Source organism: Desmodus rotundus, chromosome 1, assembly GCF_022682495.2.
Source record: "Desmodus rotundus isolate HL8 chromosome 1, HLdesRot8A.1, whole genome shotgun sequence".
Lineage (NCBI taxonomy): Eukaryota > Metazoa > Chordata > Mammalia > Chiroptera > Phyllostomidae > Desmodus > Desmodus rotundus.
Window position 1 is genome coordinate 105,293,778 of NC_071387.1, and position 26,988 is coordinate 105,320,765.

Sequence of the window (26,988 nt, forward strand, 5' to 3'; positions counted from 1 at the left end):
GGGCTGAGCATCTGTGTAAACCCCCCAGTCGAGAGCATCATATCCTACTCCACCCCCTGCCCAGCACTTACTTTGCCATCCCCTTTGGGGTTTAGATAAACCACATAATGTCCACCATGATTATCTCCACTGTGAACCAGGACGGCATGAAGAATATAATTTGCAGGGTCCTTAGGATCTGTTTTTTGCAAAAATTCATCAAGTGGTAACTGTTCAGGAAACTCAAACCTATTAAAAAAACATTTTAAAAGAAATCCAGGTTTCATTTACACATAAAATATTTCATCTTTAGGCTTTATGTGTTCCTAGACCTAATTTACTGGTTCATCTGAATTTGCAAAGGGAAGAATGCATTTGACTTGGGAGGACCGATGAACTACTTCTGAGGCAGCTCCTACTGGTTAGAATAAACTCTGTTTATATACCAGAACAAAATTTGAAGTTAGACAGGAGAAAAATACCTATAAAGCACTGAGATACTGAATAGAATTTTAAATTCAAGGCTACGACACAATAATCTTGGGAAAAATGTAGACTGATTTTCTGGGGTTTAAAGAATTCTACATGTGTGTTAATGAATGATTCTAACAGCGCACGACTAAAGATGTCCTACATGTTTGAGAAACGTGGAAAAATCAAATTGGAGAAGGAAGACATGTAAGAAAGAACTCCTACACTGTGATTTCTACAGATTTCCTGGACTGTATTATTTTTAAATAGCTGGCTCCACAAGAATTCTAATTACATGGTAATGGGGAGCACTGTCAGAAGAAAGCAGGAAATAAGGTGGGCAGGTGTGGACCAAGGTGGAGAATGCGCACTGACCCTGAGGGGGCAGCTCCTGAGCGAGCCAGCCCACTGTGGGAATTCAGGCCCAGTGTCCCCCGATGTTCTGAACTCCCAAAGTATGCCAGAAATTTGGACTTTCATGTGAAATGATGGAATTTGGAAATGTTGGCAACTAGTTCCAACAAAAAAAGAAAACCAAGGTAAGGACCCAACAAAACACACCAGCAGGGTGGACTCAGCCTTCAGGCTGTGTCTGTGGGGTCTAGGGGAGATGATTCCTTAGAAAGTCCACAGTAAACGGCAACAATGGATAAGAAAGACCCAGCTAGCAGCAAGTAAGTGGGTTGGGTTATATTTCCCTTTCAAGTCTGAAGGATGACTGCCCAATCTCTATCCTGTACAAAGTTGGTACTCAAACTAATCAGGATAAATATTCTATATTCTAAACCAGATAAATTAGTGTATAATATCATCCTTGTGTTTAGTATTTTAAGAATCTAGAAGACACGCTGAGTAGGCACACACACACCTACTTCAGCATTCCTGAAAGCTGCACTACATTCTACAAGTCAACACCAACTGAGATGTTAGAAACTACTGGAGAATTCTGTTGAAACAAGTGCAATAATATCAATTTCCAATTCTGAGGTGACATCTACACTCTGGTGATGGCAAAGTCCCTGGAGCAGGAAGCACCCTCTCCTCACAGACTTCAGTAGCCATAGTGCAGAGGGGCTGGGGTTCTTTGAAAGATACAAAGAAGCAGCCTCAGAATTGAAAAATTGTCCCTGTCAATTATAGTTCTTGGACACCAAGGTAGAAGGAAAACCTAAATAAACAAGAGATGAGACCCAATCTGTATGTGAGTGTGCGGGTATATACTTATAAAACTAAACAAACCACTAAAATTAACCCACTAAAAATCCAAGTGAGGATTAATCTCAACTTCCACACCCCACTCCAGATTACCTATCATTGATCTTGATATTTTGGTCCGTTTGAGGGTCATACATAAATCTCATCAGCTGTAGATGTAAAACTGGTGGCAATGTTAGGAACTTCACACCTTTCTCTGCTTCCTGCACATTGAGAAAAAGAAATGCAAATTTAGTCCACCACTACTTATTTCTTGAAGCGATGAAAGCAACAGCGTTTCTGTAAGACCCAAACATGTTGGGGATTTCTGGTGGGAAGAGGCAGTGTTTAGGCATCATCTAAGGTGCCTTTGCAACATTGTTTACACCCGTACTTACTGCTACTAGAATAATGCTGCAACAGCTTGTGAGAGATTCCCCCTTTGGATTTTGTTCTGTCTTGGTATCTCGCCATAGGGGAATGGCTAAGTAAATGAAAGCTTGGTCATTTTCTGGTGTATTATGTAGTCATTAAACATGGAAGAATGTGAGGAACACAGTGGGGAAAAAAAGAACACTACATGGAAAAACAGAAGACTGGTTACCATTATGTGATATTAGGTGTTTTGTGGAACACCTAGACAGAATAAGTACTGATGAACAGTCATGTACTTATTGTTTTGTGGAACACCTAGACAGAGTAAGTACTGATGAACAGTCATCGGGAGGACTCTAAGTAGCCAGCTTCCTTTCCCTGCACCTTCATGTCTACACTTAAGCACACACATTGTGGAGCACGCACTCAGTGCTTACCGTTCACACTTCTACAGAATGTCATGAGTATCAGCAAGACCCTCTTACCACCAACACAGCCTTTCCCCAGTTACTTACTGCCAGCATCTGGGCTACAGGACACCCCCAGCTTCCACACTTGGCTTCTCTGGATAGAACTGTCACTCTACAGCTCTCACACCTGTCTCCTTCTCTGCTCCACCTCAGCCTACTCTTTTTCCCTCACTAAGATAAGCCTCTGCCAAACTCAGCCACCACCAGGCCATCAGCGACCCTGATCAGGTATATTTCCAACCCAGACCTTCCCTCTGCACAGTAAACCTTTAGCCAATACCTGCTAGAGAATGTCCCCCTGGAGGAACCAGTGTCTGTGACAAGGCAAACCTATGTGGCAACGTTCTACCATGCACACCTGCACATTTAAAAGGACAGGGTATCTGGAAGGAAAAACACAATTCCTAGGAACCTACTACCACACAAGGGAATGGCATGGTTTCAATACGCCCTGAAAGAATAATACAAGAATTCTGTTTCTCCACCCTTGTCCACTGAGACTATGACTCTGAAATATGCATTGCTTGCCCAGACCCCAAATATGCAGCGTGGATAAAGACAATTCTTCTGAGTTAACACAAGTGTCTCCTAGCACATCCAGGTGCATGTTTACCGAGTGACTTTCTGATATGCAACTGGGTGCCCTAAGTGGCCTCATCAGCAGAGCAAGACCAGGGCTGTGGCCCACAGCAAAATGGCACCGTGAGTTATAAATGAGCAGGCTTGGTAAACACAGCATGATCTGAAAAACTGTGAATCAGTTGAGCCTAAGCGTCAAGGTTATGAGGCTGCAACAGAGATCCTGGAGGGCCAGCCCGGTGACGGTGCTGCTGACCCACCCACCAGCCTGACTGGCAGCCAGGAACCGGCCACAGTCCCTGTCCCTCGACCTGATGCTCACTGCTCTGCCAGAAGCCCAGAGTTCCTCAAGGGCGATGTGGAAAACCAGCGGGGATACCAAGTGTCATGGAACGAATAACAGAAAACGCACTCCTCATTGCAGAAGTCATGATCCTCAGAAAACTGTTAACTCCATCACACAAAAGAGCAAAACAACATCAGCCAATACCGGACTCCACGTGACTAACAAATTCTGCTTATGAGCAGCGGATACTGAGAGAACCCCGGGCACTGACGCCATAAGGGGAGAAACAGAATAATGGACGAAATGGAAAAACGTCTTCAAACGCAGGGACTGAACTTCAGTGTGCTAGGTGACAGCTCTACCTCTGATGAACAAGCTCTACTTCCATTCCCTGCTGGCGCCTTCCTTACCCCCTTCCCATTCTATCATACCAGCGACACACCCAGAGTTCTCTGAAATAAAAGGTCCACTCTAGGAAATAAAATCCTTTGAGCTCTAGATACCAGCACAATAGGGAAAGATACCAGGAAATTGTTAGTTCACAAGTAAGCAAAAAATTTCAGGTGGAAGTGAAAAGCTACACCAGGACACTGGCACAAAATTCCCAGATTACCTGCAAGCCATGCTCCCCGGCGTCATATTTGTTGTCACCGTCTAGTTGTTCTACTGCCACATAATCCACAAAGGATTCAAATACTTTAAAGAGAGAAAGAGAAAGGTCAGCTGAGGTTATCAGTAAGCTTTGATTATAATAAAGCCAACAAGTACATTTAGGAACGCCAGGGAAGGGAATCTCAGTAACTGGCCTTGAGCAGTAAACTCTCAACCTCCAACACAGACCAGTTAAATGTGCCCTTAACACTTCACTAATCCAGCCAAGGCGTAATCTCTAAGGAGATTGATATGGTTTCCTAAAGGTCTTACAAATGGTAACAGACAGTAAATAAATAGAAAAGATTAAAAAATAACACGCAAGAGAGTATCTTATGATTTCAGGGCAGGGGTTCTTAGGACACAAAAAGCGAAGACGGATATATCTGGAGATCACTAAAACTAAAACTATCAGATTCTGTGAAACAAATGGCAACATTAGAAGAGTGAAAAGGTAAACACAGGGTGATCTCAGTCTGGGGGGATGATCTCAGCAACTGCACCCAGTCTAGCGACCAGAGCACAGGAAGAGCTCCTGCTGTAGTGGTGACAGAAGAACAGGAACTGGCCTATTCTCCTGCACTGAACAAGTGAAACACTGAACTCCATGGAAAACAACAGGGTTCGTGCTCTGGACCACAGGCAGTGAAAACGGTGATCCCAGAGACAGCCTGTCAAGTGTTCCGGCTACTGTGCAGTTTCCAGGCCACAGCCCAGCAAAGAGAAACCCAAACGGGGCCCAGAGCGTCCCAGAGAGATCGAGGGGCCCAAGGCAGCTCCCATCTGTAGGACAGAGTACCCAAGAACAGAAAGCTGCATAAGAAGAGAGCTCCAGTGACTTGCAGAGGGTTCTCCTGCAGCCTTCCGTGAGTGCTAATCACAATACTCAGTACAGTGAGGAAATCACCTGGGGCTGGAGAAAGAACCACCACAAGGATCGGGGGAACAGTCCCCGCACTCCACCAGCCTGGGACTAGTCAGTATTTCCTCCCACCATCGTGGAAAAGCCTCATAAGTCAGGCACCTCAGGCTCAAAACTCAGAAAGCCGTTGCCTCAGTTATGGGGACAAATTAGCTCTCAACTAAAAACCGTTGTGCTCCCACAAACTGTTATAAATTCCCAGACAAACGTTACAAAGCAAGCCTTGAAAAATACACATCATGCCAAGTAACTTAGTTGTGCCCCAGAACAAAGGTTAAGAATATTCAACACCCAACAAGATCACAGTCACAATGGCTGGCATCCAATAACACATTACCAGACACACAACGAGGCTGGAAAATACAGCCCGTGGTAAAGACAAAGGTGACTCAACAGAAGCAGACCCAGAAATCACAGAGGTGACAGAATTCGTAGACGAGGACATTAAGTTATAATTAACTGTATTCCATTATGTTCAGACAGTACCCAAACTGCCAATAAACATATGAAAAGGTGACCACCTCATGATCAGAGAAGTGTAAATGAAAACAAGATAGCGCCACACTCCCACCAAAACGTCCAGTCTGATAACCGAAAGCTCTCACACACTGCTGGGCAGGAGGGCTGGGTGAAGCTGATAAGCCACTGTGGGAAACCTCCTGGCTTTATCTATTAAGTTGAAGATGTGTGTCCCCTGGGAGCCAGCAATCCCTCTCACCCTACATGCAAATATATGTGCACCAGAAAGAGAAAAAACCAAGGTAGACAGGGGGCTCATGCCTACAGCCTCACACTAAAAACAGTCCATGTATCTCTCAAGAAAAGCTGATCCCAAAACTCTTGCAGTATATTCCCAAAGTGAAATACTATAACCAATAAAAAAGACCAAATTATTGTTACTCAAAACATAGGTGAAATTCCACAGACATAATGCTGAGCAAAGTAAATGAGATAGACACTATATCCTATGTAAATATTTTCCACATGTAAATATAAGCTACAACAGGACGTTAGAAACCCAAACAGCGGTTTCCTCTGAAGAGGAGGTAGTGACTGGGAAGGACCGAGGCAGGGCTGCGTGTGTCAGCCAACTTCTGTTTCTTGACTTGGCTCTCCACTCTGTGGCTCACTCTGTGAGCTGTACACTCATCATTTGGCAGTTTTCTCTCTATGCTCAAGTTTAATCAAAAGCACTTGTGTGAGTAAAGCATTAAACCACAACAGAAATGATCAGAAGGTCAGCAGGCCACTGTGTGCACACAACTTACTGTTTTTCTTTCCTTTTATGCTCAGCTGGATATCATAATAATCTTCTCTTCTATCAGATCGATAGTCCACCTCTTTACACTGGATATAGGACTGCAAACGAGGGAAAGATGGCACAAGTATTATTAGTCAGCAAAATGCGCACGTTTCAAAATCTTTTAAAATTATCCTTTTAAAGTGATAATCACATACCACCATTTTGCCTCTGAATAATTTAGGTATGGTGCCTTCTACACATGTGCCTTTCATCTTATTTTCCACATTGTCAAGCAACTGGAAGAGAAAGTTTGGGCTTTAAGAGAATGTTATGCTTAATCAATACACAGTAATTTGCAATGTGACTAGGAAATTGCAATGGTCCAAGACATTCTAAGACTATAAATAGTATGACCTTTGGCATGCAATTATCAAAAACATACAAAATCTTCTTTCTTGGTTGGATAGTTACAAAAACATCTACATGCAACAGTTGAGATTAACCCTCTAAACAGCCTTCGGAATGAATTAGTAATCTGTAGTGCCTTTAGAAGCATTTTTTATATTCATTTTACCTCTGTGGAAAAGCATGTAAATTGAGCACTAAACTTAACTCGTATTGGTCCACACCAAGAGATTAATGAGGTTGAGCCTGTCAACAGGATTGACTGGTTTGTCCATGGATATTTAATGAACTGGATTCAATCCAGCTAGTGCTGCAAAAAAGAAAACACACCTTGCCCAGCCAATCACCTTGAATAGCCATTTCATGTTGTGTGCGTGTTTGTGCATCTTTCATCACAACTGAAAGGATGGGAATTCGCTAGTGACTGCAGCTGGTTAGGGGGAGAGTCACTCACACAGAGGTCTGCCTCAACCAGAACTTCTGTGCAAAGAAGGGGTCTGGATGCTGCAGGGTAATAACAGAAGTCATCCTTGCAAACTGAAGCAGGGGAGTCAAACAGCTACTAGAGCCAATAACAACTCAAGTAGAAATTCCCATTAACACATTATCCTACTACAATATTTAAATTCAAGTTTCCCCTCAAACTTCCATCTCAAATAACTTTTTGCATTCTTTCTGGGTTTTAAACTATATAAATGCTGCTTTTTTCCCTTCTAGCCTAGTTTTGGCCCCAAGCAAACATGGGCATATCTGAATGATGGTGTCGTGAAGTATGCCTGAGGTTTTAGTTGGTAACAACTTCTGACAGTGCTTCAAAATATTAAATGTCAGTAGTATATAATTACAGCTGAAAACTTACCACTCGGCATAGCTCTTGAACATCATGTTGCATGAAGCTATCTAAAGTTTCCCACCTTGGAAAGATAAAGTGAACATTTATACATATCGAAGCATCTAAATTTCAAATAAGAGTAAATTAATAAGCAGTATAGGTTAAAAAAACACACTATATAATCATCCATTATTCTTAAGTTCATTTTCTGGTATTACTTGGGGGGTTATAATTCAAAGATAAACTGTGTTTTATCAGGACACCCAAATGCTAACAAACGTTATCCTGTACGAAACAACTTACTGCAAGGGGAGGGCATGTGTCCCAGTCAGTATATGCGTAGTGACCAGACAAAATCAGAATTTACTTTTTAAAAATTGCGTGTTTACTCTTACATATTTAAACTTTAGTCACCTTCAAAGTAATGTCCATTTGATGCAACACACCTCTGAAGAGGTCATTTGTAGTGTTCAGAACGGTTTTTAAGCATGTCTGTTTTGATGCCTTTTAGTGCTTGTGCCGGTTTGTTTTTTACCTCTTCCACATGCTTGAAACATTTCCCTTTGTGGACATTTTTCCATCAGTGGAAATGGGGGGAGGGGGGAAGTTGCTTGGGGCAAGATCATGTGATAATGGAGGGTATAGCATGGGGGTCTTGCGGTTTTTGGTCAAAAACTACTTGAACAGTCAGCGTAGTTTCAGCAGGTGCACTCATAAATCCCCCATAACGAAATGGGGAAATGTGTGGACATAATCTTCAATAAAAATTCTCTGAAGCTGAACACAAACTCTCACATCAAGGCCAGCTGGTACAAGGATACAGATGGGTTCCTAGAATACTCACCTACTGGGGGAAGCCTGTACTACAAGGGGACCACTATCAAGAAAATAATTCTGGGGTTTGTTTTGGGCACGCCCACACCGCCATACATATGTTAAAAACTTTGTATGTTGTTCAGCTCAACAGGGAAAGCTTGCCCAGTAAAGCTTTAAGTAGTATTTGCTTCTCAATTTATTTCTGAAATTCTAAAAGTGCTATATCTAAAGTAGTCAAATAAAATACACTGACAAATACACTCTCACATAATTAAATGCCTACACAGTGATTGCAATTCTTCTGTCATCTCACATTCATCCTTAAAGGAGCAGCAGAAGGGAAAGGCAGATTTCCAATACATACCCGAATGATTTTGTTAGCTTTTTTGTCCCTACAGGCTTATCGCTGTGCTGTAGTTCATAGAACACTCTCTGCAATGCTAAAGGGACACTTTTGGATGAATCATCACCCTCTGTTGGCATCATGTAAACGGCCTAAAAGGATTAAGAAATAAAAATGAAATTTGACGTGAAAGTATCACTTCTAATATCACAATGGCTACAGTAGTTTAATTAAGGCTTTTAATTATCCCCTACATAGGTCAGAAAGTTTTTTTTTTTAATTTGAAATCATAAAAGTCTTTAGAATCAATCTAGAAAATACAAGAAGGCAAAAAAAAATTTTTTTTCTATTACCTATAGCCCACCATCCAAAGAGAACCACTTTCATTTCAGACTTCACAGAGCAACATTTTAAAACTTAACATTACTTATAAACAGAAGATTTAATGAAACAAATCTACTGACATCACCTACATTCAGCTATCCCCGGGATAGATCCTATCACGGTAACTCACCAGGAGAACAGTGCAAACATAAGAGGAAAGCAGACCAGCCAGTGCTGCCCCCATAACCAGGAGTCCGCGTTGCCTGCACTGCTCCATGCTGCTCACATGACTTTCCTAAAGTACAAATGACTCTCTCGCCTCCATTACATTCTAGGGAAGTATATTCTGGTTTGAATAGTCTTACAAAAATAAATTTTTTCACCCTGGCTGGTGTGGCTCAGTGGATTGACTGCCAGCCTGTACATCAAAAGGTCTCTGGTTCCATTCCCAGTCAGGGCATGCTCCTGGGTTGTGGCCCAGGTCTCCAGTAGGTGGCACTCAAGAGACAACCACACACTGATGTTTCTCTCCCTCTCTTTCTCCCTCTCTTCCCTCTGTCTAAAAATATATGAAAATTTTTTTAAATAAATAAATTTTGTCTATAATATGTGAAAACTAGATTTTGCAGCCAGTTTTCCAACTGATCAATTTTTCATATAAAACTTTTTCAAATGTTGTTAATGGCTTTCACATTGAAAAAATACCCATATTACTTCTACCTCAAAGTTAGGATCATTAGCTATAGTGAACTTTTGACCACCCCCGTTAGCTCTAAGTCTCCAAACACTGAGGACTACAGATAAGCACAGGCATAAAATAGGGGCGTCTCTGGACACAGCACTGAGGTAGGAGAAGACAAGGCAAAGTTTGGCAAGAGGACTTTGCTTGTCCCTTAATACTGGAGAGAAAAGGGTGGGTGGGAGGGTGAGTAGAGAATTACCATCCATTTACCTTTCGTAGTTGATTGGTGAAAAATAAAGTCTGCAGCAGGCTGTTCATGTAACAAGTTGCTCCCTGATTCTTCAAACCGACATAGCCTGTGTGCTTCTTTGAATCCCACCTACAAGATCAGTTTGAGGTTGAGGGAAAACCGCACAAGACACCTCCTTGCTTCTGCAATGTGTGTGGAGCGATTCAACCAGATGTCAGCTTGGTGGCTGACATTTCACTGCTCTTTCCCACCATCCTGACGCAGGGATGAAGGCTGAGCAACCCTGCAAGTAAATAACTCATCACCAGGCCCATGGCACTAAGGACACCAAGGCCAAGAGTTCTTATCACAGGGCTCTCTTTAATGGTCATTGATTCTGTCCACCCAAGCGCATGGCCCAGTGCTAAGTCAACCCCAGCATTCACGAAGCAGCTTAAAACACTGTCTGCTGAGAGCAGCATAGCCATCGTTACCAAGAGCAGCTCTCACAGATACAAATTACATTCTATAAACTTGTATCAAACTGACCCCCAGTGTAGTTCTATTGCATTAATATTGGGTCACCTGTGCTCAGCAAGAAGTGGAAAAGGTGGGACCCCTCTTTTCTATTGTCATACACATAGGGAGAGACAAGTATGTATACTGGCAAGTTTTAATGCAGACTTTCAAACATCTAGAACCTTCTCTTATCAGTCTTCTATAATGCAAAGACATAAACAAACGTGATCACCACTAAGTGTGACCAATCCTTTTGTGAGGTCAAGGTCAACAGTACTCTGATGCCAGAGGTTAGTCCATGGCCTTGCGAACACAGTCAGGTGTGTCAAAAGGCCCCAGTTAAATTCATGTGTGTATTAAAATAATTTTTTAACAAATGGTAAGGGAACAATACACTAAAAATATTATTCTAATTATTTTTAAATTGTCAAGAAAATGCAAGAACCCTGAGTTGCAAATGATTATTTGAAAAAAAAAGTATAATCTTAAGATTTAGGAGATAATGTCTGAATAAGTTTTGACAAGTGTGGCTGATCCAACAATCTCTTTTGATTGGTACCGCTGAAAACCCAATCTACTTTTTTAAGTCAAGAGATATAGGAAAAAGGTTTTAAATGAAGGGGGGGGAAACCCAAAACAATTTTAATTAGAGCTCGCTTGTTTCAGCCCTTACTTCAGGTCTTTCAATACAACATAAGTGTGTGTTTTGAGAAGGCTATTCAAGAAAGTCCTGATTCCTCTGGTACCAGTTCAATTAACATAAAGGTAATAAATGTTATTAGCATTAAAAAAAAAATTCCCATGCCTCGCCCAGGCCACATTAGCCAGGATCTGGACTAAGTAATAGCTCCTTCATGGCCACCCCACTGCTCCCTGCTCTCTTCCATCAGGGTCAACCAATGCGCTCTCGCCCAAGAGTAAGGCCACGTCGAAAGAAAATATGGCAAGTAAGAGATTGAGACCTGTCACTTAACTTCTTCCTAGATGGAATGTTATGGTTTCACTCTGGGCCTTCAAAGTCTGGAATTCTTCTACAACCTGCTCCCAACTTACCATTTCAGCCTTCAGATCCACTCTTCAACCTCCCTCATATTCTGCCCAATCCCAAACTCTCTTGCTGGTGTCTTTCCTCATGTTCTTCTCCCTACCCTGAATTCCACTGTCCCACCTTATCAACCAATAAACCAACACACTCTGTAAGGCCAAAATTTCTTCTTGCACACAGACCTCCCTGGACTGAGTGACAGAAGCAGAAGCATCTGCTCACAGGTCCTCTGCTAAACTATGCGGTGCCCCACTCACTACCTCATCTGCTCAGCGGTGCCACCAGCACACATGGACATCCCCGACCTCTTCAAAATAAAAACAGAGCACCTCCTGCGGCGGTTATGTATGTACTGGTCTTGCTCCTTTACCTGACCAGCCTGTAGCTTCTTTGAGGACAGAAACCCAAGGCTGTCTCGTCTGGCTGACCACATGATTATATTAGTAGTGCGCAGCAGGGTCTGGCATATGGAATCTTCTTCAATAAATCCGCTAAACAAAGCAGTGAATGTGAAGCTGGCATACATGTCTGTATGTTCCATGTGTGCCAAGGGGCAAGCACAGAGAGGGTGCTTCTCTGTGGAATCATGCATTTCTGATCATGTGCAAGTGTTGCTCTCACTACAGCCCAAAACACATCTCGTCAGCACACAAGTAAGGAAAAACTTACGCAACTCCATGGGGAGCATCTGCCTGTACGAAGACTTCAAAAGTCACTTTGTCATCATCTATAAATCCTTTCTCAGGATCAGTCACTTCCTAAAAAGAAAAAAGCATATCCAACTTGCATAAGATCACACGAATGCTCACTTCATTCCAAAGCCGTAATTACCCTAGTGTCGTGTACTTTAATAAACTAAAACACTACTTTTTCAAACATCCCAATTATGCTTCTACTTTTGCAGTGTTCTGGTTTGTTTTGAACAGTGTTCTCTGAACAAGAGGAGGCATCCCAGAGGCACCGGGGGTGCAAGGCCATAGCATGGACAGTGAGGGATGAGGGCATGCTCATCACAGCAGGGCGGGGGAGGCTCCACAGAACCCATGGTAGGAGCCTGGGCAGGACATTCCTAAGCACGTTTCCACCTCTGCCAAAACAGCCAAAATGAACTGACTTGAGAATTCATGAAGCTTCATGAAACCACCCTGCACTATGTCTGACTTATGGAAGGATCCCAATTGATATAATTTCTTTTAAAGGAAGTTTACCTATCAGGAATGCTATTGACTAGCTTACAATGTTTGACAAAATGTTGAGACTTTAGTCCTACTGCCTGATAAAAGCTTAGTTAGGAAACACACACACACACACACACACACAGATACCTGTCCAACTTATAAAACAAACACTTTGCTTCTAAAATGAATAGAAGGCACCCTGGCAGGGTAGCTCAGGGGTTTAGAATGTCATTCTGATGTAAGAAGGTTGCATGGTCAATACCTAGTCAGGATACATACAAAAATCAACCAATGAATGTAGAAATAAGTAGAACAACAAACTCATGACTCTCCCCTGTTCTTTTTCTCCAAAATCAATAATAAATGAATAAATAAATTGTATAGAAGGCTATGAATAATAAAATATTTAGGGGAATACAATAATGCTCATTATTATTATTCAGACTAAATTCAGTGTTACTTACACTCCAGGCCATAAAATTGGAAAATCCCCAATCATTTTCTTTATGGAAGAATAAATGACTAATACGACGACTGAATGACTTCTCCTCATCTCTGTAATTTGTAATCTTCAGCACAGCTTGTGCATGACAAGACCATGACCTGTTTAAAGAAAATAATCTAAGCCTTAGGTGACATATTTCATTATTGCTTATATATATATATATATATATTTTTTTTTTTTTTAAAAAAACACAGCACACAAAAATTCCCGTATTTATCTTCTGTTTTTGTGCAGGCAGGGTGGGTGTTTGGGAAGCATATTTATCTTTAGAGGAGAAAAGGCTAAGAAGGGTTGAGGGTGCCCTGATATAGTGATTTGACTCGTGGCTTTATTTATCCTTTAATTTTTCAAAAGTTGAAGTTTTTATTACTATCTTCAAACTACATGTTGAGATTTTATAAGAGACTATAGTTTGGGGGTCAGGTTATAATTTTATGGATAGCATTTTAAAAGAATAGGAAAACAAGAATGATGACAATGTGTTTTTTTTGTTTGTTCTTTTAATGAATAGACCTGAAGCTCTAGGTTCTACTTAATAAAGGTGTCACTTGTCAGCGTCACTCCTGCCCCTGGTAGCTTACAAGTACTGTGGCTGTCGCGTTCTCAAGAGCACCTCTGACACAGGCCTGTGGGCAGGTCGGTACCAGGGGGCTCCTGACAAACTCTGAGCATGGTGCTGAATCACAACCACAAGTGACACAACTGTAGACAGAGTCCCTCACATTTGGGGCAGATGGCAAAGGGCCTCTGGATCAATGTTTGAAAAGCAAAAGCTATGCCACTTTAAAAATCCACTGAACAGTTCACAATGCTGCAAACTCACTGAATCACCGAGAAGAGCAGTGCCAGCACGTCGGCGCTTCCACTTGCTCAGGGTCCTTACGCTGGATGTGAACCATTCACTGTTTCCAAACTACTGTTCAGACTGCGGCTATTAAGACTAAAATCTACCCCAATACGCCTCAGATCAGACCACAATTTCACCACAGGAAGAAAAATCTTAACCTACATACAGTCCTAGCTGCACTGTAAAATGGGCTTGGCACTTCTTAAAACTTCCAGTAAAAAGAAACATAAAATGAGTTGTACTTCCTGGAGCTTTGACGGAATAGCTAGAGCCAATGTCCTCTGGGGATCAACCTTCCCTGAGGGCACCAAAGGGCCACAGTCTGCAGGTGGCAGGGAGACAGGGCAGATGTGTTTCAGGGAAGTGGCTTGGCGGCAAAAGTGGTCTGGAATCCCTCCAAAAATTGTCAGCTTGGGGTTCTGCTAAATGTTGAACAGTGGACAACTTTTAAGTAAAGGGAAGAAGAGTCAAATACCTTTGGCTTCATCTCAGTAGAGGGACCATGAAGAAACTTCTCAATTTGTAAGGATATTTTGTAATATACCTTACTGTATAAATTACATAAATAAATTTTTTTTTCTAAAATAACTCAGACAGGCTAATATTGTAAAACCCCTGAATGTCTCATTTTGAATTGTCTGAATAACCTGTAAGAACTGATTGACACACCATGAGAAGAATGTCAGCCTAAAGAATTTTCCTTAACTACAACTTTCTCCTGGCAAAGTTACTGGTTAATAATAACTAAGCCTGTTGAACCAATTGAGCTAGTCTACTGGTCCCTGATTTCATGTTCATATGAAGTTCAGTTTTTTACTTTCAAGAAAAAATATATATGTTTTGTAGTTTGGACAAAGTCCCTAACAGTGAGTTTTAAAGAGGGAAATGTATGGAGTCTTATTTAAAATCAAAGGGCTATGTACAAGCAGCAAGGATATTCCAAAAAAAATTTCAAAATACAAAAAGGTTGATCAAATTTGGCTTCCAATGTATTGTCCTATCTGTGGATTTGTAATTGCATCATTTAAACTGTCTTACGTGGAATCAGATTCAGCATTGCACTGGAGAAAGAATCCTACGCTTTTTTGGTGTGGTCTGTCTGGATAAAAGCGTGGCATCACCATAATCTTCCATGGTAGATTTCGCACAAAACACGGAGGGCTAAGGACCGACTCACTCAGTCTGCTGAAGCGCTCGACAGTGAACTGAAAGGTTGCCTCGGAGCGCCAACTCGTGTCTGCAAGAAAACACGTTGACAGTCAGAGCCTGTGCGCTAGGGAAGAGCCCTGAAAGAACCGACAAGCAGGGATGAACTACTCTACACAACCCCAACCTAGCTGCTGAAACCCAGCTCTCTGGGAAAATGACAGTATGAGTTCCAAGTTACTAAATAACATAGAGCAGTACAACAAGAGTTTCTGTGTGAATGAAACCCAAACTCAGAAGGCTAACAACACACACCTGCCTTCCCCCCTAGATTTAAGACTTCAGTGTGATGAGAACATCTGGTCTACTATATCTTAATTCCCACATAATCCTTAGTGCATGGCAGGGCTGTGGAGGGGAGGGATGAAACATGTAACATTTGTTCAAGAATAGGAGTTGTAGATGGAAAGAAAAAAGTTTCAGACAAGGCTGAGCTACAGAGAAAAAAAATGAAGGGGTGCTAAACTTGGAAAAACAAAAGGGCCCTTTGGGGGGGGAGGGGTGGGAAACGACCATACCTAAGGAGGCCCAGAACTGTTTACAGACAAAAAGATTGCTATAAAGCTAGTCTAAAAACAAAAGTTAACATCTATGTTCAAAATTACTGTGAAACACTGGCCTGGATTCCCTTCGGATATTAAGTATTAAAATAGAAGCAGAAACTGGTATTGTTTATTACTAATGGAGACTGAAGGCCAATTTAAGGAATTATGGTTTTCTCCAATAAAAAGCAGTGTTGATATAGTGCCTCTTAGTAGACTTTTAACTAACATCACACACTTCAAGTTTCCACCTTTTACTCATGGTGGCTTTTCATTTAAGTGACACAGGCCCCAATTAACTTTGACAAACCCAGCAGTGTCCACAGTGATGCTTCTCAGACTCTTCACGTGAAGAAAAAGTGGGGTCCTCCCAAGGCCACCCTGCCAATCTGTCACTGCCAGTACTTCCTAATAAAACGTCATAAAACTGCCACAGCAAGATACACATTTCTAAATGCTTTCTCTTGCTTTTTGTATCTATCTCTTTGCAGATTGAGAACAGTTCACAGACAGGCAGGGAACCAAGGGCCACCCCTGTGGAATTATGAAATTGGTCTACAGAATAGCAGGAGCCTGGGAGGCTTTTTAAGAATCAGGTGCTATTTTCACATCCATTCCCACAGGCTCCTGAGATACCAGTGAGACTGGAGCCTTAGGGAAAGAAGCACATGTTAAGAGCACACTCCCTTCCTTCATCCTTCAGTTTCCAAACTGCAGAGACACCTGAGTGCTCAGGCTGCAGACATCTCAGCATACACAAACTGCTTATTTGTGAATTTGTTCTTAGGAAAACATGTCCATCAGTCCTCATGAGAGGGCAATATTCTTCACCAAAGAAAGAAAATCCCAAATATGCGTGACAGTTAGTGTTTTTACCTTCTTTTAAACTCTTTCTTCATCCCTAATTCTTTTCCCTACATGTAACACTGCTTGGCAGTTTACAAAGAAGCCCTTTGAAAGGAGAGCAACTGAGCAGGGGGTGAGTCACAACTAAGAGATGCATTCTGTATTTGAGCCTCTCCCGGTGGCAGGCAACCCTAATCCCTTTGAGGGAAAATAAAAGTCCACCAGGCAGGCAGGAAACTTGCTCAGGAGAATAATATCTAGAATGGCTTAGGAGAAAAATAGGCCACTTTTTCATAGATACACAGATCACATCTCAGTGGCATTTAAACCCTGCAAGGTAGGCAAGGGAAGCTATTACTTAACGCCCAATTTATAGACGAGGAAACTCAGGCTTGCTGAGGTTAAATGGCTCATCTTATCCAACGTGTTTAAACAAAGTGACCACAGGCATTTCAATATCCAAGGTTTGTAAACACTAAGCATAGTGACCCTGCCTGATTTGTAGAGTGCCATTCTAACACTCAGCCATACTCAGACCCAACAAAAATTGGCCTGTTTGACAGTGATGGAAGAAGTGAACCATAACCAAGTGAAAAATAATAAACAAACCCAGGACACACTGGAATCTAGAGTTCAACATAACAAAGTCCCACCTATCTTCTAATTATCCTATTTTGTTCTCAGATAGAATTCAGCTCTTCAAAGGATTAGATTTCATATAGATAAAAATGCTTTACTCCCCTTCCACCCCACACTTTAGTCAAATTTGTGAATTCATCTTTATATTTTAAATAGGACCAAACAATGGTGAAGTCAGTGTGGCTCTGAATCCACAAGATGGCAGGCCCCGCAGACACAGAGGATCAGTGCCCTGAGCCTGGTGCCACCCTGGCTCACAGTACTCAGTTCACACTCGCTGAATTATACACCAGATGTGAGATTCTGCCTCACATTGAAGGCACACCCTGAGAACAGACTTACCATCCAATACTCACTAATCAGGGAATTTAACATGAGATTTCACATGAGTAGAAATCTCACCCTATGGCTGGAAACTCTTTATACGAATGGAATGATTGAAAAATTATATCAAATACAAAAAGGTCAAAACTGAAGAGTCTACAAAAAGAAGCTGACTTGAAACCCATCTTTGGCAGACAGAGCTGGCCTGATAGCCCCCTATGAGCAATGACAAGAGGCTAGTGTAAGTGTTTGCCCAAGAAAACCAGTGGAAGCTACTCAGGATCCTATGTACTATTTTTGCATATTCCTCTGTCTATCATCAGTACTTCAAAATTAACAATGTTTTCAAAAGCAGAATACTTGGTATTAGGAAGGACACCCCATATCCTTCAGTATTAATATTTCAACTAAATAGAAACTCTAAACTGCCACAATGCCAAAGAGCACCTATTTCGTTACTCGACGCATCTTTTCATTGTAAATAATAGGATGACGATGGAGCTTGTGTTAACTGCGGTCATCATACATTCTCAGTCAGAAAACCGGGTAACCCACTACCTTCCCATCCCGTCCCCAAAGAGCAGCAGCGGCTCCTGTAGTCCACAGCTACCGGTGTCCATTCTTACAACAAACTTGTCTTCACAGGGCAAAGGCCAATGTACCAGCTTGGGGTTCGGTTGCATGGAAAAGTGGAGGAAGATTAATACTTGGGTTTTCTGAATCAGGAGCTTAGCCTGAAGTTTTCCCAAATGGCACCCTGGCAGTTAATTTTAATAAACCTCAATTATTCATCTGAATACAAGTCTTTACAAGTCCTAGTTAATTCCCAGAAATTACTTTTGTTTCACGGGGACCAACAATCTCAGTCTAGATCCATCTACATGTGCAGATTCATCTAGCTCTGCAGAGGCTCCATTTGCTCTAAAACTTCCCATGGTCACACCCGGCAAAACAGTAAGAAACTAAAATCAAAGTACAGTAAGCAAGCACAACTGGGCAACGATTTTGATACCGCCCACAATTCTATGTTAACAGGGTTTGTAAACGCTCGCCACCTCGCAGACGTCGTTCTAATCTGTGCTATTAGCTATTTAACTTTTCTACAGGAAACGCGCCCTACGCCTCTCTGCACAGTCAGGGCATTGATCATTGTAGTCCAGTGTTTTCCAGAATAAGACGCTAACAGGAGATTGTGGGGAAAGGAGTTCTAAAGTCCAGAGTCTTGGGGAATCATCAACAAACAGAGTCTTTTGGAGAAAGATCTTCGGAAACTGGTGACTCGGAAAAGTACTATAATACAGAAACTTGTTTAACCTAGCACTCCTCACACTTCCTACATGCACAACACACTTAGGTCCTGCAGAAGAGTGTTTTTGAAATACACATCACGGCTGCAAAAATGCTGCCCTTAAGAAAGGCTTCTACTCCTAGAACCAGAACCACCTCCCTCCCGCCCTCTTTGATAGCAAATAGAAATGAACTTTGTCACTCTCTTACTCCTGAGCCTTTCAAAAGGCACCTAAAATCCAAACCAGGAAGAAAGTGCTATTGAAGACCACTCTACTTTCTCCTATAATATGCTTTTTCCATTTGACAATTCCCAACAGGCGCATTCCCTCTTTTAGTTTCTGTGGCTCAGCACCATTATTTATCACTAGTAATTTACCAGAACTGCCTCGAGAGGAAAGGGATTTTACATACATTAGGATCTTATAACACTGGTCCACAAATGAGGCAATTGTAGCTCCCAAGAGACATCAGGAAGTGTCTAGATATTTGTTGTCACAACTGGGGAGGAGGGGGTGGAATAGGGGTGGAATGACACTGGTGTCCTATAATGCACAGGACAGCCCCCTACAACAAAGAATGACCCACCCAAAAAGGCAACAGAGCTGAGGCTGAGACAACCCTGCCCTTTTATCTGAACCTGTACCTTCTCCCAAGTCCTCCACCCAAAAAACACCAAGGGAACTATCAGTATGAAATTGCTCTGTGAGAATTAGACTGCGAGGGTTGGGACTGGGTTGGGCCACCTACTGCTCCACAAGTGGCTAAAACTGGTCCTTAACTCAAACCTGGCACATGAGACCTGACTGTGCTTTCCCACTGCATTCTCTGAATCACTTTTGGCATCTCCGGTGTCTAAAATAAAACCAAGAGCCCAGCAACCAAAGAGACCACACCCACACCGTTGCCCTCGGTCTACAGTGGAAAGCACACTCCACAGGTAACAAAGCAGCGAGGTTTAAACCACGCCTCTTTACCTTCCTCAGATATTGCCTCAGCCAGCTGCCAGGGGGTAAACCGCACTGTGAGAGAACTCTCAACTACGGCTGCAGTTTCTCATGGAGGCTGAACTTTTGGCAGGAGGTCTGAACAGCAGTCCTTCTGGTGGTGCAGCCCGTGGCTGATGAGGTTTCTTTCAACTGCCCCGTTACACCCCTGGGAAGGACACAACCCTCATGAGGATTGATGGACATGCTTTTGACAGAACATGGTTTCATATTACACTGCAAGTTTCCAGGGGCTGCATAAAGTGATTACTGGCTGCTACCTGCTCTTGATTTTGACCTTGCAAATGTACAGGTCACATAATCCAATAAATTACAAGGAAGAAATTGCCTCAAAAGAAAGTGATTCCCTACGCACAAAATGGCCATGCATGTACATATGCACATGTCTTTTGCATAGAAGGTATAGACCAAAAGTTAGTGTGGGAGAATGAAGCCCAAAGCTCGGTCTGATTTTGTATCTAATGGGAGTGGGGTACAGACAACTCATATACACACTACAATAAGAATGCAATGGAAAGCCAAGTTCCAATGTCTAGAAGTATCTTGCTGCAAACAAGAAGGAAAAGGAGAGTAATGTGTATTCATTCTGGATACTAACAGTGGCTGGAAAATTGCACACCTGAGTAAACACCCATGTATTATAAACTCCTATATTTCAACATCCTCACCTAGGCTGGGGGCAACCGACTTACCTTGAAATTTGTGGGTAATCTTGAAATTCCACAACAAAACAGGCTAATTTTTCTTCAGGTACAACCTCCTAAAAAACTAGCTGCTTTTAAGAAGCTCAGCAGTATGTGAAGAAGAAATGCACATCACATCTATCTGTGTGTCTGACAGAGTTTTCTGCCCAATCAAAGTAAGCAACCCCCACGTACTTACCATCCTCCATATCTTCTTCGGTGTTGTTGTGCCCATCACTCATGGCTACATTCCCGTTGATAACAGGATTTTGAGTAATTCTTGGTGGGTCATCTGTATCTCCGGCTTTAAAGAAAACAAAGAAATCCCATGGTTTTTACCTTCAAAGCTTAGATTAAATAAATAAAAACATTCAGTACTTTTTATGATTTCAAGGCACTAATAAGTTCCAGCTGTGCCACAGTAAATGCACTCTAACCCAAAAGGTACTTACTAGTATATTTACTAAATATGAACTTGGGCTGAAACCAAAATGTCAAGTGTACTTGAACACAACACAATCATCTGCTCCATCTGCAATGACATTTGTTTTGAAGTAGGTTTCCTACTCATTCAAACTCAATCAATCCTAGAGAAAATATTGTTGAGGATTTACTAAATATATACAACAACAGAGTGTACGTTGGATGTTTTTACCGCCGACACACGTCACTGCCTTTCAATACAAATTGTCTTTCTCAAAGTGTCTTTGGACAATTACTGTATAATTTAAGAATAAATCCATGCAAAAACCAGGACTGCTGTTTTGGGGGACACAGGGAGTTGGGAAGGAGGTCCCTGGGAAGACTGGCATGCATAGAGTCCAGAAAGGACTGAGAAACTAACAAACCAGCTTTGTATTTCTGAATGCTCGCTGAAATCTGGCTTCAAAAACATTTACATATAATTAGAAGTGTAGATACAAAACTTGTAAGCAATGGCCCTGACTGGTGTGTGGCTGTGTCAGTTGGGCATCATCCCACAAACGCAAAGGTTGCAGATTTGAGTCCTAGTCAGGGGCCATGACTGGTTGGCAGGCCAGCTCCCCACTTGGGGATATGCAAGAAGCACTGATTGCAGTTTCTCTCACACAATGATGGTTCTCTCCCTCTCTTTCTCCCTCCTTTCCCCGTCTCTAAAAGTAAAGAAGTAAAATCTTTTTAAAAACTTTCAAGCAATGACATCCAAATATAAGTTAGAAATTGTAATCGTAACATTCTCATCACAATTTCATTAATTTAAAAATAATCTTCTTACATTAGCTTAGATACATTTTTTAAAAATATGGCAAGGCAGGATGTAAATAGTCTACTGGCCAAAAGGGCCTTACTTCACATTTTGAGATCCTTTCCTTGTTCCAGATATCAGAACAGCCCACTGCAGCTAATCTGGGCCCCCATGCTACCTGTGCACTCAGCTTTCCCTGGGGCATCAGACACTTCAAGAGAAATTAAAGAGTCTCAGCTACAGATGGGAGGTGTGGTTTTAAACATATCTACATAGGCGTGCCCTTGGCCTCCAATATTTCAGAGCCTTTCCAGCAAGCAGTCGGTTTCAGCACCACGGATAGCACCCCCTCTCAAAACTCCAAACTATCAGGTTCCATCTCTCAAATAATTCCTGAATATAAACTGCACTTTATCCTTCTTGAGCATCTCACACACACACCTTAGAAATCCTTGGAAGCCAAAAGACAGGTATTACCACCCACATTTACAAAGACCATTCCGAATCTTAATACTCCTTTTATTAAATATCAATATATACACTTAGCAATGTGTTAAAAGCTATTTTTAAAAATAAACATAGATATTTCTGAAACTGGTCCCTTAACCACCACACCCTGAGAGAAATTGGGGGAGGGAAATAAGGCATACTACTGGGTAACTAGCTCGAACTCTAATCTCTAAACCATATGTGCTTAAAAGGCACTGAAAAACCAGGCCCCTTGTTTGACTGAAATGTCTTTCATCCACATTTATCCTCATAAATTAACTACATGAAAACACCATAAAAATATTTATGAAAAAAAAATCTCTGGCCTATGAAATAAATGGCACACAGCCCAAATGGAATAGTAAGCAATACTTTTTTAAGTACCTACATGGAAAACTCTAACTCATGTTAAGTTAAAAAAAGTTAGGACACCGAGCAATAACACAATCTTTGTTATAAAAGTGATAAAGTTTGTTGAAATAAGAATATGTAAATTGTTATTGCCCTTTAGAGCACACATAGCACTACTAAGAGGTTCTGTAGAAGCAAAAGAGTATTCACCATATCCATACATTCACATCATGGGAATGTCCTTTAAATCTTAATTTGCTTGATGCAAGCCCAGTACTTTTAATTTAGTTCCTTGGTTTAAATCCGTCCCACTGCAATTTCTTTAAAATAGGGCTTATGATGCACAAACGCAAAAATGACAAATAAGTAACTCTCTGTGCACCAAACAAAGCATTGCTCCTAAACTAGCGATGTTATGTAAGTGTAAGCAGCCTAAATTGTGACAGTCATAACTTGCCTGATCCATGATTCTGAAGATTTTGAAATCCAGGTGAATTCAGATTAATGCTGAAAGGAAGTATCTCTAAAGGTCTGTTTTGGTGACTTGAGATACAGAGTACTTCTTCACCACAAGTTACATTAGTAATAAAAGTCAAGATCAATTCAAGAGATCTTACGGATCACCATCCACAACACCTTATTGTGTGCAGTGGGTAAATGAGTAAATTGGACCACGGTTTTTCAGCAGTAGAATTAACTGTGAGGTGTTGAATGAAGAAAGCCTTGTATTTTATAAAATGAGAGATCCTATGCTGATGTTAAAAGAAGACAGGATTACTCTGTAGTTGGCCCCAGCAGGGAAGGCAGGCAGAGTTCTACAGCTAACAGGGTTCTCCTGAGTAAAACCCCATTTTCACACACCAAGGTACCCATTTCTGCTGGGCTGACCACTTTGCTCTTTCCCACCCTTCATAAGCATGGAGATGGTGGTCAAGGCCAACTGCTGTGAAATGGCACCACATCCCTGGTTGGACCACCATGTACATGAGAAACCAGAACAACAACAGGCCCCATGGAGCTCCCAAACAACTGCCATGGGACCATTGTAAAAAGTTGGCAACTCCAGTCTAGCTCCTGAGAGACTGAATATCCAGTTTTAAAAGGCTCCTCATGAATGAGTTAGAAGAGGATCAAAAGTTTAATTAAGACAGTGAATCTCCAAACCATAATTAAGTGACGAAGGTACCCAAAACCCACAAAAAGTCTGTAGGCTTCCAGAAATGTCCTAAAAGATGAACTGCCTTCTTTAGTATCAAAGAAATGCAAGGTTGGTGTGTACATGTATTTGTTGCTGTATACAGTAATCCTGTTCCTGACTTTTATGTACTGCCTAGCTGGGATTCTCCCAGACGTGTCAACTCTCATTTGGCCTATATGAACAACACTAATTTTCTGATACACAATGATCTCAAGTTAGACTGGAGACATGTTTGCCAAATGCCAATGACAACATGGAATGCCTCAAAAAAAGAGACAAAATGTCCCTGATTGGACAAACGTCTGCAGGGTGTAAAAAGCAATCATCAATGTAAAATATACACATGACACTCAAGGAAGTTGCAAAAGACTGTTTCCATTGTTCGTGAAGGGTAAGCCTTTTGACAACAGACTTTGTGATAAGTATCAGAAGCATAATTTTAATATGTATGTAAAAAGGTGTAAAATACCTTTTTTTAAAGAGTGACTTTAGAAACACACAAGAGACTACCTTGGCTCAGTGCTAATCCTCTACATCGTCCTCTTTTACTGAGGATGCCTATGCTTCCGTTCTGCTTTCCTCACTGCTGACTTTCATTTGTGATGTCATAACAGAACTACTAACCCAGAGAACATGGCCAACTGGTATGGAAATGATGCAGCACTAAGTAAGCACCTGAACGTCACTCCTGGATGAGCTAATAGATAAAGAACATTATTCCAGTTTGTTGGCTTTGACACTCTGTCACTTCATAAAGATTCCTCAAACCTCTCCCAAAAAGGCTGGGGTTGGGGAAATCAAACAATAACAACACTTCACAGCCTTCTACAAAGATCCTGGTATGCAAAGAGCCAGCTGAGTCTCACATTAAGTCTCCACTCAGCCCACAGGGACCCCCGCAAATTTCCGAAGTAGTGGCACAACCCAGTGAGCAAAGCCGCAGCTCAGTTAAAATGTCAAAATACAGACTCCCAACTTCGTCCCCGAAGTGGTCAGGCAGATAACTGCACACCTTTAACTGCACAGCTTAACCTCAGCTCTACCAGTTCACAGTGAATTCCAACTCAAACCTCTCCCATGCTCTCCCCTCCCCCTCGCCCTTCTGCTTGGTCTTCCTCCTTTCATCTCTCTCCCAGCCCCAAAACCAATTTAAAGAGTATTACATAAAACAGAGATTATCAAAATGGAACACTAGTATCTTTCTGCATTTTCATGTCTTAATTGGCAATCCCAAATATATTTCACAAACAGCTCTGAAATATCAGTCCTGGGCTCTGGAAACCCATCAGGCAGCATAAAGACCCTGATCTGAACTCCTGAGTCACCTTCATGTCCAAGCCTCTGGTTCCCCGCCATGTCTGCATGGCTCTGCAGCAGAACTACTGGGCTGGGGGAGGGGAGGGTTCTCTCAGCCACATCAGAGAGACTGCATGGAATCTCTAGGAGCACTATACCTCAACATTCTGTTTTTAAAGCTCCCACAAAATTAGGACCACAAACAGATTTAAGTAACTTCAATCATTTAAATACCTTCAAAAGGCAAAGTATCTGGCTGTATGAGGTCACCTTTAAGGCACAATACTACTGTGTTAGGTCCTCTATATGTATATTTAACAAGCACCATTCCTTTCTAAAATGTGTGTATATGTTTGTATGCATATATTCCTATTGTGACCCTGTACATTGCAAAGAAGTAGTCGGAAACTTGTAAAGCACTAAAGCACACCCACGAAAGAAATGATGTGCTGTTATTAACCTTGATGAAACTTAATTGTAACATTTAGTTTAGAAAGGTTCTTTCTGTTTTCTATGGCAAAGTCTTTAACACTTGAAAAATAGAAGCGATGCTTGATTTATTTTTTGTAAGTATTTAGGATATTTTAAATAAATGACTGTCCAATACCAGATTTTTAAAAATAACAAAGTAGTTCATAATCAGAAAGAGAATATTAAGGGTCGGGGGGAGGACCTGGTTAGTATTTCCTTAGTTTATTTAAGTTAACAATTGGAAACCAGTGAGAGGTACATTGGGACAAGCTGCACTAGTTTTCCAACATTCTTATAAATCTAAACAGAATCCACTATTTTAACGTTTACTTGTTTAACACTTTTTAATTGATTTAGATAGAGCAACAATCATTAGTTGTTCTGCTCATTTATGCATTCGTTGGTCTTTTCTCAAAACCTCACCAGAGGACAATTTTTTAAACTGCTTTTAGAAAGAGTGGAAGGGAATGGGATGAAGGGAGACAAACATCGACTGGCTGCCTTCTCATAGGTGGCCAGGCTGGGGATGGAATCTGAAACCTGCAACCCTGGCACATCTAGATGCTCCAACCAACTGAACTACCGAGCCAGGGCTAATGATTACTTGAAAAAATTACAACATAGCAAACTCTCAAGCCTGAGAAGAACCGTAACATTAAATTTATACATGAAAAACTTCACCATGAATCATCCACAGAAGCATGTCTGAAATTCTCAGTCAACACTGAACAGTCTCAACACAACGACCCTCAGAGTGTGTACTTTCATGGCCACACCCATGTCCCTTGGATGGGGGCCCCCACTTGACCCCTCAAATTAAGCCCCAGCAATGACTAATCTCCTTATGCATAATTTATCACTTCAATGAAATTACAGAAAACTGCCCTCGCTGATGTGGCTCAAGGATTGAGCCTAGGCCTCCGAACCAATGGTTCAATTCCCTGTCAGGGCACATGCCTGGCTTGCAGGTCAGGTTCCCTGTTGGGGTTGTGCAAGAGGCAACCGACGGATGTTTCTCTCCTTCTCTTTTTCCCTCCCTAGCCCTCTCTCTCAAAATAAAATAAAATCTTTTAAAATACAAATTACAGGAAAAAACAAGAGGTAGGTAACCTTTTGAAAGGCCTTTGACACTCAGCAAACCTCCTTTGAGACTTAACACTGGGAACACCTGGATTGTTCCCAATTTGGGAATCGTATGAATAGAGCTGCTATAAATATTTTCGTACAGGTCCTGAATTCATACTTATTTCTACTGTTAGATTTTAATGAATGAAATGCTCAGAGTAACAAGGCAAGGGGTTCAGAGATGCATCAAGGGAAATAATGCCCTTCCCCCCTCCAAAGACACTGTTTGATGTGTCACCTCGCAGGCTTTCTCAGTGTTCACACATAGACACAGATGCACAAGGTGCATGCACTTTTTTCTCAGGAGCAGAAAAATGGCACCCCAATATTACACGGATAACTTTCAGCTATCTTGAGTCAGCGTACGTACACATGTGCATGAATTTGTACATGGACTTTATTCT

At 41.6% G+C, this 26,988-nt stretch overlaps 1 protein-coding gene across 2 annotated transcripts in view; it reads right to left on the reverse strand.

Moving 5' to 3' along the window:
• Nucleotides 1-26,988, reverse strand: part of USP7 (ubiquitin specific peptidase 7) — a 64,667-nt gene that overhangs the window by 12,202 nt on the left and 25,477 nt on the right. The window contains exons 1-13 of one of the 2 annotated variants that reach the window (XM_053929155.2): nucleotides 20,629-20,733; nucleotides 19,717-19,894; nucleotides 14,934-15,132; nucleotides 13,008-13,146; nucleotides 12,035-12,123; nucleotides 9,843-9,951; nucleotides 8,588-8,718; nucleotides 7,435-7,489; nucleotides 6,386-6,466; nucleotides 6,196-6,286; nucleotides 3,968-4,050; nucleotides 1,759-1,868; nucleotides 72-228 (exon numbers count right to left, since the gene is read on the reverse strand). In XM_053929155.2, coding sequence (XP_053785130.1) covers nucleotides 72-228; nucleotides 1,759-1,868; nucleotides 3,968-4,050; nucleotides 6,196-6,286; nucleotides 6,386-6,466; nucleotides 7,435-7,489; nucleotides 8,588-8,718; nucleotides 9,843-9,951; nucleotides 12,035-12,123; nucleotides 13,008-13,146; nucleotides 14,934-15,019 — 1,131 coding nt within the window. In that variant the 5' untranslated portion in view covers nucleotides 15,020-15,132; nucleotides 19,717-19,894; nucleotides 20,629-20,733. Of the gene's footprint in view, nucleotides 1-71; nucleotides 229-1,758; nucleotides 1,869-3,967; nucleotides 4,051-6,195; nucleotides 6,287-6,385; nucleotides 6,467-7,434; nucleotides 7,490-8,587; nucleotides 8,719-9,842; nucleotides 9,952-12,034; nucleotides 12,124-13,007; nucleotides 13,147-14,933; nucleotides 15,133-19,716; nucleotides 19,895-20,628; nucleotides 20,734-26,988 lie in introns of those variants that run through there. The other variant, XM_053929153.2, reaches the window with a different exon arrangement.